Source organism: Saccopteryx leptura, chromosome 2 (assembly GCF_036850995.1).
Source record: "Saccopteryx leptura isolate mSacLep1 chromosome 2, mSacLep1_pri_phased_curated, whole genome shotgun sequence".
NCBI lineage: Eukaryota > Metazoa > Chordata > Mammalia > Chiroptera > Emballonuridae > Saccopteryx > Saccopteryx leptura.
The window spans coordinates 340426285-340438670 of NC_089504.1; the positions used below are offsets into that span (position 1 = coordinate 340426285).

The 12386-nt window shown below is 51.6% G+C and overlaps 2 protein-coding genes across 2 annotated transcripts; one reads left to right on the top strand and one right to left on the bottom strand.

Moving 5' to 3' along the window:
• The first annotated feature begins 2062 nt into the window (after positions 1-2062).
• On the top strand, positions 2063-3796 carry LOC136393663 (C-C motif chemokine 13-like). The gene is made up of 3 exons (XM_066366289.1): positions 2063-2138; positions 2967-3081; positions 3465-3796. The coding sequence occupies exons 1-3, from the start codon at positions 2063-2065 to the stop codon at positions 3568-3570; spliced, it is 297 nt and encodes a 98-aa protein (XP_066222386.1). The 3' UTR covers positions 3571-3796.
• Positions 3797-7030: 3234 nt separating this feature from the next.
• On the bottom strand, positions 7031-9297 carry CCL1 (C-C motif chemokine ligand 1). Its single transcript, XM_066364393.1, has 3 exons — positions 9222-9297; positions 7928-8037; positions 7031-7099 (listed from the first exon to the last, which is right to left on the bottom strand). Exons 1-3 carry the CDS (start codon positions 9295-9297, stop codon positions 7031-7033), a joined length of 255 nt encoding a protein of 84 aa, XP_066220490.1.
• Between the last annotated feature and the right edge of the window lie 3089 nt (positions 9298-12386).

Here is a 12386-nt window from a genome sequence, read left to right on the forward strand (position 1 = left end):
GTAAGGCTAACCAAATGAGTTGAAGAGTGTAGACACTGTTTTGATATTCTCTGAAGACATTGTGTAACATTGAATTATTCATTATTGGAATGCTTTGGAGGAAGAAGCTGTTAAAGCCCGAGGAGCCCCAAGGGCATTTTGTGGGTAGATTTTCACTTACAGATTCAATTCCTTTAATAGTTTTTAGAATTACATTTTTCTCAGTTTTTTCTTACAGTCTGGCAAGTTATGTTTCGGGGAAATTTATACATTTCTTCTAAATTAAATTTATTGGCATAGGCTCTTATATTGTTCTCCATGTCCGATGACATCCTTTTCTTCTATTCATGCTGTTGGCTGTTTTTCTTTCGTTTTCTTGGCCTTTTCTTTTCTTTTTTCTTTTTTTTTTTTTTTCTTTTTGTATTTTTCTGAAGCTGGAAACGGGGAGAGACAGTCAGACAGACTCCCGCATGCACCCGACCAGGATCCACCCGGCACGCCCACCAGGGGTGACGCTCTGCCCACCAGGGGGCGATGCTCTGCCCCTCCGGGGTGTCGCTCTGCCGCGACCAGAGCCACTCTAGCGCCTGGGGCAGAGGCCAAGGAGCCATCCCCAGCGCCCGGGCCATCTTTGCTCCAATGGAGCCTTGGCTGCGGGAGGGGAAGAGAGAGACAGAGAGGAAGGGGGGGGGGTGGAGAAGCAAATGGGCACTTCTCCTATGTGCCCTGGCCGGGAATCGAACCTGGGTCCCCCACATGCCAGGCTGATGCTCTACCACTGAGCCAACTGGCCAGGGCCTCTTTTTTCTTTTTTCATGAGTGTTCTCTGGAAAGCGTAAGCTTCATTGTAGCCTTGTCAGGAAGCCCACTTTGGGTCGCATCAACACTTTCTATTTCACTAATCTTGACCCTTTGTTTTCCTGTCTTCTGCCTCCCTGGGCCCATTCTGCGGACTGGGAAGACTTGCAAGAATGGGAAGCAGAGTGGGGAGTATTCCAGGCAGCCACAGAAGGTAAGCCGCGTCTGGGAGCCAACAGTGAGCGTTTCGCACGGGAACCTCAGGCAAAGGGCCCTGCCTCTCCAGGTTTTTAGGGGAGTCCTGGCTGTTCCCCTCCCACCAGCCCATGGCAGCAACCCCCTAGCTCCTAGCTCAGGTGCACACCCTCTTCCACCAACAGCTTGAGAAACTCAGTAGACATTCCTGAAAACAAGGGGCCTGCATAAATCAGTGATTTTCAAACCGCATCCATCTGGGCCCAGGTATGGAAGATGGCACCAATATGCAATGCGAGAAGCCTCTGTCGCCAGAAGTTGGCTTTGACTTGTTTCAAGTATGGGATGTCCACAAAAAACAAACAAACAAATAAACAAACAAACAGAAACTGGGCTTGGAGAAAAACTTCTGCAGCTTAATGAATGTTTGGAAGCACCCTGGTGGCTAGATGTACACAGACTAGTGTTCTCTGCCAGCGTCACTCCTCATTCCCAGGAGACTTTGGTCCGGTGGTTTCATCCCTCTGCACCTCGATGATCGCCCGGTAAGTGGGTATCACGATAGTGGAATAGACCTCATCTAGACTAAACACATATAGTGTCTGAGGCCCTTACCCTGTGCTCTTTCTCTACAGGAGTTATTTTTCATTCTGGTTTAAGCAAGACAATGGAAAAAGCTGCCTGGACCGCTCCCTGCAGCGCGGGGCTGGAAGGAAACAGCGCCTACCCTGCTGCTGCCCACAGCTTCCTTCTGGCGTTTCCTGGGAAACGCTCTGGCAGCCTGGGCTTCAGCTCAGCACATTCAGGACCCCGCTTCATGTTGACCTGACCAGGACCCTGCCCAGAAAAACATCTGTCTGGGAACTCCCACCCTCTCTGTTCCCTATAAAAGGCAGGCAGAGAGCTGCCTGAGGAGAAGAGGCTGAGACAAGCCCAGACACCAACAGCGCACCCAGGGGCTCACATCTGCACCCGGAGGGGCTCACATCTGCACCCGGAGGGGCTCACATCTGCACCCGGAGGAGCTCACATCTGCACCCGTAGGGGCTCACATCTGCACCCGGAGGAGCTCACAACTGCACCCTACAGCATGAAGCTCTCCGCAGCCTTCCTGTGCCTCCTGCTCACAGCCGCCGCCTTCAGCCCCCAGGTGCTCGCCCAGCCAGGTGAGGCCCCTCCTTCTTTCCCTCCCCCCTTCTCTCTGTTTCTCTCTCCTTTTAGAAAGTCCTAAGCTAAAGTTCCCTCCTTCCCAACCTCTCAGATCAGCCGGGGTTCCTAGGAGTTCCCCTGTAACATGTAACTTGATTTTGTTTATTTCTTTTTCTTTATTTGAATTTATTTGGGTGATCTTAGTGAACAATATTATACAGGTTTCGGGAGCACAATTCTACAATACAACACATCTCTGGACACGGTAGTGTGTGTTCTCCCCCTCAAGTCAAGTCTCCGCCCATCACCGTTTGTCCTCCTCCCCCCAGCCCCGCAATCCCCACACTGTTGTCTCTGTTCATGAGTTCTCTCTCTCTCTCTCTCTTTCTCACCCTTTTTTACTCAGGCATCTCATTTTAAAGACAGAAAGCAGAGCTCAGGTTGGGGACAAGGGGAGTCCTATCCTCCCGCCCCCTGCCCACCCCGGGCCACGGGAAAGCCAGAATAAAACCCGAGATGCCCACTCCAAATCCAGGGCCTTTACTTTGGCTCAGCTGATCTTCCCAAACTCTGCAGAGTGAGGGGCATATCCAGGATCTGTCCTATTGTTCTCCAAGGTCAGCTGTGATGTGTCCCCACCATGCAGCTGAGAAAAGGGACTTCACATCTAGGTCCCACCGCCTTGGGGACACAGCAGGAGCGCTGAACCTGGGGGTGGGGGTGGGAGGGTGAGACCCTCACTCCCTTTCTGGCTGTCCCCTTCCTGCAGACATTTCCTGCTGCGGTCAAGCTGAGGGAAGCCTAGCACCTCCTCAAGGGCCTTTTCTTTGTGACTTGACTTCCAGACGCGTTCACCACGCTGCTCACTTGCTGCTTCACGTTTAACAATAAGAAGATCTCCTTGCAGAGGCTGAAGAGCTATCAAATCACCAGCAGCCAGTGCGCCCAGAGAGCTGTCATGTGAGTGGAGAACCCCCGCTCGCCTCCACGCCCACCTCAGCTCACCCCATTCCCCAGAGTCCCCGACCCTAAGTCCTGGCCCAGAAGGCAGGCAGGCATCAGACTCCTTTGGGACTTTATAGTCAAGGGATAAGGTCTATATAATCCAGATCCTCTCATTATCATATCAAAAACAGGCCCAGAGAGGGACAGTAATAGCCTGCTCCCTGACTGGGAGCCAGGTCACACCCTCGGGGTGGCTTTGGTGGCCAAGCCAGCTTCCCCCAGGGTGGCAAAAACAGCAACGATCTCCAGAGGCCCCTTCTGTAAACACCGTTCCTTCCTCCTGAAGGTAAGACCCTCAAGTGCGCCATCTAATGTGCTGGCACCTTCTGCATCCACAGCTTCAGAACCAAACTGGCCAAGGAGATCTGTGTCAGCCCAAAGGAGAAGTGGGTCCAGCAGTACGTGAAATACCTGGATCAAAGATCTCACAGCCGGAGGCCTTGAACTCTGCCAGCCGAGCTGCGGCCAACCCTGAATAGGAAAAATGAGTATTTACTCTCCTCCGGCCACCCCTGGGCTAATAGCGCTGCAATTTTCAAATAGGGTGTTTTATGAAGCGAAACTTTTTCATCTTGAGGAATACATACTATTATTTGAATTGTTGCTGGTTTGGGGTTAATTTGGACTATTACACTCTTTTTCAAGCGAGGCCTTGAGCTGTCGGTTCCTGTCATGATGAGCGCATTCCTCCTCCTGTCTCATGGGGGGCGGGGTCCCCCTCCTGCCTACCTCCCGGGGCGGGGCGGGGGGGGGGGTTGTGACCCTGCCTGCAGGAATCGTGGGGGTGAAGGACTGTTGCAACTAGGGAGGAAAGTGCCTTGAGATTGTCAGGCATTGTTCCCCAAGCGTGTTATTGTGGAAAGATGAATGCAATCGTAGAACTGCTGACGTTTTCCAGAAAAATACATTTTGTTTAAAATCTCTTACAGTGGTGTTTTCTTTGAAGGGAACTTCCAGTCAGTAGGGGGCGCTCTGGGGTGCAGGTGGATGGCAGAGGGCACTTCAGGAATGCAGGTCGCACCTGGCCGTGGCTAGCTGAGGCTCATCTGAGAGTTAGGGACGGCTCGACTTACCAGCCCTGAATATTCTAGAATAATGACTCCAGTTCCAGTATCAGCTTCTAACTGGTCTGGCTGAGCTGGTGCCCCCTTGCTGGGAGCACTCCTCCATCCTGGAGTAATACACACATTATGTGTACCTGATCACCCCCCACCCCGGTTGGGGAAAACCAGATTACCCAGTTCTAGTTAGCATTAAACTTGACAGAGAAGAGGCCCTGGCCGGTTGGCTCAGTGGTAGAGCATTGGCCTGGCGTGCAGAAGTCCCGGGTTCGATTCCCGGCCAGGGCACACAGGAGAAGCGCCCATTTGCTTCTCCACCCCTCCCCCTCTCCTTCCTCTCTGTCTCTCTCTTCCCCTCCTGCAGTGAGGCTCCATTGGAGCAAAGATGGCCCGGGCGCTGGGGATGGCTCCTTGGCCTCTGCCCCAGGCGCTAGAGTGGCTCTGGTCGCAACAGAGCGACGCCCTGGAGGGGCAGAGCATCGCCCCCTGGTGGGCAGAGCGTCGCCCCTGGTGGGCGTGCCGGGTGGATCCCTGTCGGGTGCATGCAGGAGTCTGTCTGGCTGTCTCTCCCCGTTTCCAGCTTCAGGAAAGAAAAAAAGAAAAAAAACTTGACAGAGAAGATAGGACAAGGTCAACCTTGGGGCTTGGGGTCAGCCTTGGAGAATATCTCATGGTCACAGCCAGACTCTCATAGAAGAGGTACAGGGTGGAAAGGAGGGGAGGGGCTTGGAAGGGCAGTCCCTATATGCTCAGGAATTTGGTTTCAAAGTGGAAACATAAGAGGCTTTAAAAAGAAGGTTGCGGTGTGGTTACAGAGGAATTGCAGTGTCCCGGTGGGGAGTTTGGCGTTAGTTCTGAAGGCAGGAGGAAGATGCTCAAGGCTTTGGGGGATGTCAGGGACAGTAGCCTGTGGCCTTGGGCAGGATGGAGGTGGCACGGGAGAACCAGGAGTAGCCTGGTCCAGGCAAGCGGAAATGGGGGAGTCAGGGCGGTCATGGGGGCGGGGGAGGGGGAGGAGGCTGTTCAGGAAGAGTGGACCAGACATGGGACATGCCAAATGCTGGAGAAAGAGGGAGAAGTCCTGAGACACAGGACATGAGACCCTCTCCCCTATAGCCACCAAGCTGGCTTTTAAAGGGGTGTCAATCTCGAGACCCAGAATTTACTGCCCTCCTTTGCTGTTGTCCCAAGGGTCACACATTATGCAAGTTGGAACTTATGATTATCCCTTCTTCTATGTCCACCAAGGGGTCTCCTGCCCTTCCTAAGACTGCCTCTCTCCTTTAATTGAGTTGTGTTGGCATCTCTATGATACCTGGGCCTTCCACTTATGCTGGACACTCACCAGGATCCTCCTGTAATGCCGGTGGTCAAGGCCAGGCAGGTTCACATTGAATTCAGGCAGTCAATAGAGGAACTGCAGCGCTGGGAAGCATTGGGCCATTGACCATTTATTGGAGGCTCGCAGAGATGAGTGAGCGAATAAACCAAGGAAAACTGCTCGTTGCATTGGAGGGCAAGGGATGAGGAAAATCGCCCCTCACGGTGGCGGCTGAGGGAATCAGGGAACTGTACCTTGTGGTAGAGGGGGAGCCATCTGGGAGAATCGCCCCCAAGGACAATCACCCATAGCTTTTCCTAGAGACACACACCTGGCTTTCTGCTACGTGCTCACGCACTAATCGTGCAAAGTGCTCGCAGCCAGGAAACCAGCGAGCAAGCCTAACAGCTGTTTTCCCCACACCTCCCCAAGGAGAAGGCCCTGTTAACCCACTCCACAGGGCCTGTGCCATGCTGGGTCAAGCAATCACCTGGCATCTTGGGACATTGGAAAAGTTTCTGATCTGGAAGGCAGGAGCCCTGGACTCCAATGCCAGATCTAACCCTGACTTGCTAAGTATCCTCAGTCCTGTCTACGTCCCTCCCCAGCCCTCAGTCTCCTCATCTGTAAAATGGGACTGTCAATATCTTATAGGCAGGTGACCTCACAATATCACCTCCAGCCGGAGCAGCTATGACTTTTGAATAACATCAGCCCCTGAACCCTCTGGGTAGGGCAGGAAGGGAGGGTGTCCCGAACCCAAATGTGGACCCAGCCCTGGGCACAAGCTTGCTGCTACACTGTGCCTTGTCCCCCTGCCAAGCTGGAAGCCAAGAGTCTACATCATAGCTTGAGTCGACACTTACCCCCCAGGACAAAGACAGTCAGCTGAGTGGAGTCAATCATTTATTGGTTCATAGTGACAAGAGATCAGTTCCCTTGGCACCAGGTTTAACATGTCTCTCCCTACCCCCACCCTCCAGCCCCTGGCCCGAGCCTCTCAATGCCAATCAAGTTAGCACCCTGAAATCCCTGTGGGGTCTAAGAGGTACAGGGAAGCAGGGATTGAAGACTCTATAATTTAAATACATAAAGTGCGACAACATAGCTTATCAGGACCCAGCCGACCTTCCACGACCCAGCAAAATTGGTGCAAAGCTGGTGAAGGGTTGAGAGTTGTGGGGTGTGGAGGTGGGATGGGGGGGAAGAGGTAAAGCCACACGGTCTCCGGAGTCCTGGGTAGAAAGGTATCAAATCACATTTCCTTTGTCTTGCAGGGTGGTAGCTTGTCTAAGAGGTCATCAACCCATTGGTCTCCTCTCAAGGCACAGTGCTCTTTGCCCTTTCTCAATGATAATCTGTGGGCAGAAAACAAAGGAGGCACCAAGTCACTCGCTGGGTACCACGTACAAGTCCCATCTTCCCCTCTTTGCTGCTGCATGCCCCTGAGCCGCTGTCTCTGTAAAATATGAATCCAACACATCCGAGCAGTGGCTTGCGCACCAGGCAGAATGCCCAAGCTTCAGGGGAAGCTTATTTGTGTTTCCTGGGCCTCTTCCCCTGAGATGTCGATCAGTGTACTAGGGTGCAGCTGAGGACGGAAAATATTCTGAGGATCACTAGCCCAGAAAATCCCCTTCCTAGACTATCATGGAGGGCCCCTCTCCCCCATCGTTTCCTGTGTCTGTGTACATCCGGGGTGCTCAGTCCCTGTTTGGATGTGTGTTTCTTTTCTGATCGGCCCACCTTCTCAACTTGGCTATTGTCCTAACTATAGACCAGTTCGGCCTTTTATTATCTGGGTGATCTGAATGTTTTCTCCCTCCTTGAACCTCAGTTTTCATGATAATAAAAATGGGCACCCCAAGGTGGTCAACCGAAGCAACACACACAGAAGTGCCATATGGACTCTGAACAAGTGTGGGCTGCTTCATTCAAGCTTCATAGTGACCCCGTGATGACGCTCCCGTGTTTCTCCACTTCACGGGTAAGGAGTGCAAAGGATAATGCAGTGCAGAAGAGTTACCTGCCCCAAGTCACCTAAGACTATGGGTTGGCAAACCCGGAGTCAGGAGCTAATCGGGACACCCCTCTTGCTCTTTTCGCTATGTAGTAATGCCTGAACCTTTTAAGCAATTTCTTCCTCTGGGCATAAAATATTACAACATAATACTTGGTTCCTTGAAACTCCAAGAAATAAAAGCCACTGCAGGAACACAGGTGCAGCCCTCCTGGCACATGCTAGGAAGCACGGAGCGCCCCCTAGTGCCCACAGTCAGCTCTGCACCCAGGTTTTGATGGCCTCGCTCTCTGGGTTTAGAAACCTTAACCTGGTGAGACATCGCCATCTAGCGTCCGAGAGTCTAATTTTGGATGGAAAAGAGGTCAGGAACTGAACAGGGAATGATACTCACATTACACTCCTCTGGTGGGAGCAGAGGGAACTGGTATCTTTGTAACACTTGATTCTTTCCTTGTGAATCTTTCTCCTCATAAACCTGAAGCAACAAATGGAGGATGGCACTTGCACTATAAGAGAAACACAAAAATAGTTTTATCTCTTTCTCAACCTGGGTTTCTTTCCTCTCTTTCCGGCTGGTTTTAAAATCAACAAAACCCTCCAGGACAGGCTTAGGCTATGAAATCACATTTAGAGGGCCCTGGTGCAGCGCTGGCCTGTCAGCCACCTGGTTCTGTACTTAGGCTGAGTCAGGACCCTGGGGTTCAGATCCTGGCTCCCCTAAAGCCAGCTAGTGGCCATGATCGATGAGCCTCACGGGGGCCCCAGATCTACCATCTGTAAAGTAAGACCTTTCAGACTGATCTCCGAAGCCTCTTCCAGCTCTGACATCCCACCCGTAGTGAGTGGTGCTGCCCCGATATTTGAGTTCGAGGGCTCTGGACCTCAGACCCCAGGGACCTGGCGAGTCTGGTGCATGCCGTCCAAGAAACTGGGGCGGGATGAGAAACTGTTCCAGACATTCAAACTGATAAAATGACAAGAGAGGAGCTTCCAGAAACTAGTCAACACCCCAGTTTACTCTCCAGAATGCCCTGCTCCCCTCGTCCTCAGCTGTGTCCTCACCCCCAACCCCCACTCTGCTGGTTTGTACACACCACCCCCCCCCCACCCAGCCCACCCTCAAAAGATTTGCATTCCAATCCTTGCTCCTTCCTCCTGGTTTTACTGTTTTTAAAACCCCTCTTGTATATTAAGTATTAGGTCAGTATTCTCTATAGTTTGAGAAGGTAGGCATTATCAGCCCCACTTTAATGACAGGGACAACCAGAGTTTGAGAAGTAAAGTGACTTGCCCAAGGTTAGCCAACTGTCATAGCCTCAGGTCCTCACCTCTGCCCATCATCTGTCACATTGTGGAAGCAAGAGCCAGTGTCGCCCTCAGACCTCCCAGCTTAGACCAATAACCTCCCAGCTCCCACACAACAGTCCACTGAGTCCGGATGAGGCTGAGCCCCCTCTCACCAAGGCCTGTGGCTCAGCAGTCTGTGTTTGCTCAGACTCGTGCTTCTCCTAATGGCCCTCTGTCCCCCACCCATTCCAAGTCCTGCATCCTCCTCTTTAGGAAGAACTCTTCCTGGAGCAGAGGAGACGGAGGCAGTGAGTTTAGGGTAAGCCCTGCCTGAAACCCCAGAGCACCTGCCTGCATTTTTGCCCTCCCCAAAGTGAAGCAAAGTGTCTCCAGCTCCACTCACGGCTCATGCTGCTCACATCCTGCAGCCACATCCCGGCCACCAGCAGGCACACCAGGGCCACGGTGATGAGCTTCATCGCGGGCTTTCTGGCTCAGGCCTCCCTGGAGTGGTCTCGATGAGGCTGGTGAGGCTAAGTGCTCTCCCCTGGCCCATCCTGCAGAGCCCAGGCCTTTTATTAGAGAGAAGATGAGTGGGTGGGGGTTTGCAGGCCTGGTGCAGAGGTGGGGAAGTCACCAGGAGAAAAGGTGATTACTCAGGTCCACTCTGAACACGCCTCTCCCTATTTCTTTTAGGCGTGTGCAACTTCCTCGCGTGCCGGAGCAGATAAGGATCTCGAAAAAAATGAGTAGGAGCTGTTCCTCTGAGAAGTGGAAAAGGGTACACGAGAGGAAGTGGCCTGTTTGTGGCTTCTCTGATCCCACATCTCTTCATCCAGGGATGCAGCCTCTGTCCCCAGATCATGGCAGAGCTGAAGAGCCCTGGACCAGGACTGAGACGTGTGTGTGAAGCCCAGCCCTTCAAGTTAGCAGTTGCGCAAACTTGCCCGAGTCAGTACAAGATGGAAATAGGAACCCGTGCCTTATGGGTGTGTGATAGCATTAAGAAAAATCTGCTATGTCAAGTGCCTGGCCCAGATATTTCCTTTGGCAATCATTTCACATTTTTCTGCCCTGTTCTAGGTGCTCTGTTAGCCAGACAGAAAAGTTAATGAGCTGCACAGCCTGACCTCCATCGAGCTGCTGCCTGTTGACTCACATATAAGAAAATAAAAGCCAAGAGAAGACAAGATGGTGATGGAGTAGGCAGATGTACCAACTCCCACCTCCCAGAACCAAAGTGGATTACAAACTAATTTTAAGAACTATCATCTGGAAAAACCAACTTTGGACTAAACTAAGAGGACTCTTCAACCAAGGAACACTGAAGAAGCTACACCAAGACTGGTAGGAAAAGCGGAAATGCGGAGAGGGCTGCCCAGCTCCCCAGAGTGAACGGCAGCCGGGAGAAACTCGGGTAGCGGGAAGTGAGTTTAGCAGAGAGGGGAGGGTCCTGAATCCCAGGAACAAAGCCCCAGCCTGCAGCCCCAGAGCCTAGAAGAGGTGTATATTCTTTTAGCAGGAAACAAGAGAGGATACTGTTTTTGAGAAAGAGTCTGATTTCTCAGACCCAGGATTCTTCTTAAGGGACCACGCAGAACACCTCTCTTACAACCACTCACCCGGGGTTCCGAGGAATGGGCAGAGAGGAGAAGATCGGAGTAGTAGGAAGAGAGTATAATCTAGGAGGCACAGGGAGAAACATTTTGGGAGACAGCCACCCTAATCCCTGGGACAAGTCACTCCCCAAATCTGAAGTGAATATTTCCCCTGGAAACAGCAATGCCAGCAAAGGGAAGCAGGACACCAGCCAAACAAGCTCTCCCGTGGCACTCAGAGCAGAGTTGCTTAGAAGGAGGGAGCTCTCCCAGCTACAGTAGTGAGTGTTAGGGTCTGAGCTGCAGCATCCCCACCCACACGGCTGAGGGCTCCCTGGAGGGCAGGCGGCAGCGGGATGCGGAGGCGCGGTTCTGTCACCGAGGGCAGAAGCGGGGTGGCCACCACTGGGCCCAGGTGTGAGCTCAGTCTTGCCTGGCTTGGGAGGAGGAGGCATACAAAAGCGGTCAAGCCCAGCAGCCGCCGCCTGTAATCCAGCCTGCAGAAGAAGGGTGGGAACCCTGGAGGGGGTGGAGACCAGCCCTTGAGCAAGGGTGCAGGAGCACAGCCTTGCCCCACCCATGGAACTCAGGCTTGTGGCCTGACTTGGGAACTGGCTCCTCCCATGGGGGTGCAGCCAAAAGCCCAGAACAGGCAGAGTCCACTACTGAGCGTGGGCACCCAGTCCTGCCTGGCCTGTGGAGCCAAGGCTAGCAGCCCTCCCACAAGTGGGCTCCTCCTGCAAGAGTGAGGTGGAAGCCCAGAAACAGGTCGAGACCCGCAGCTGAGCAAAGGTGCTCGCCACTGCCCTCAGGGCCGAGCATAATGCCACCCACGGGGGCGGGGCAAAGGCCAAGGACATCAGGCTTGTACACCCGAGCACATGATCACAGCCACCCTGTAAAGGAAAGGCGGAAACCACAGCAACAGCCCCAGTGGGAAGACACCAGCAACGTCCATACCCAAACGCCCTAGGCAGCAACAGCAGAGAGGGTGGTGGGCCTGTAGACAGACCATACCTAGGGAACAGAGGCCACACCCAGTGGGCTCCAGTGGCCAAGATCTTCTTTTACACAGAGAAGATGAGAAGGCAGAGAAATGCAACACAAATGAGTCAAGAGAAATCCCCAGAAAAGGACCTGAATAAAACAGATATAACCAAATTACCAGATGCAGAGTTTAAAATAACAATTATTGGGATGCTCAAAGATATTAGAACAACAATAGATGGTCATTACGAACACCTAAATAAAGAGATAGCAGATATAAAAATGAACATTGAAATAATAAAAAAGAATCAGTCAGAAATGACAAATACAATATCAGAAATGAAGAACACAATGGAAGGAATTAAAAGCAGGATGGATGAAGCTGAGAATCGAATCAGCGAGTTAGAAGACACGATAAATAAAGGCATGGAAGCAGAACAGAAAAAAGAAAAGAGACTCAAAAAATCTGAGGAAATTCTAAGAGAGCTCTGTGATAACATGAAGAGAAATAACATCCGTGTCATAGGGGTTTCTGAAGAAGAAGAGAAAGAACAAGGGATAGAGACTTAGTTCAACCATATCATAGCTGAAAACTTCCCTCAATTTAGGCAGGAAAACATCTCACATGTTCAGGAAGCACAGAGAACTCCATTAAAGAGAAACCCAAAGAAATTAACACCAAGACACATCATAATTAAAATACCAAAGCTAAGTGATAAAGAGAAAATATTAAAAACTGCTAGAGAAAAAAAGACTATCACTTACAAAGGAGTCCCCATAAGGATGACTTCTGAATTCTCAACAAAAACACTTGAGGCCAAAGGGAATGGCAGGAAATATTCAAAGTAATGTAGAACAAGAGCCTACAACCAAGACTACTTTATCCAGCAAGGCTATCGTTTAAAATTGAAGGAGAAATAAAAAGATTTCTAGACAAAAAAAAAACTCAAGGAATTTACTACAACCAAACCAAGGCTGCAAGA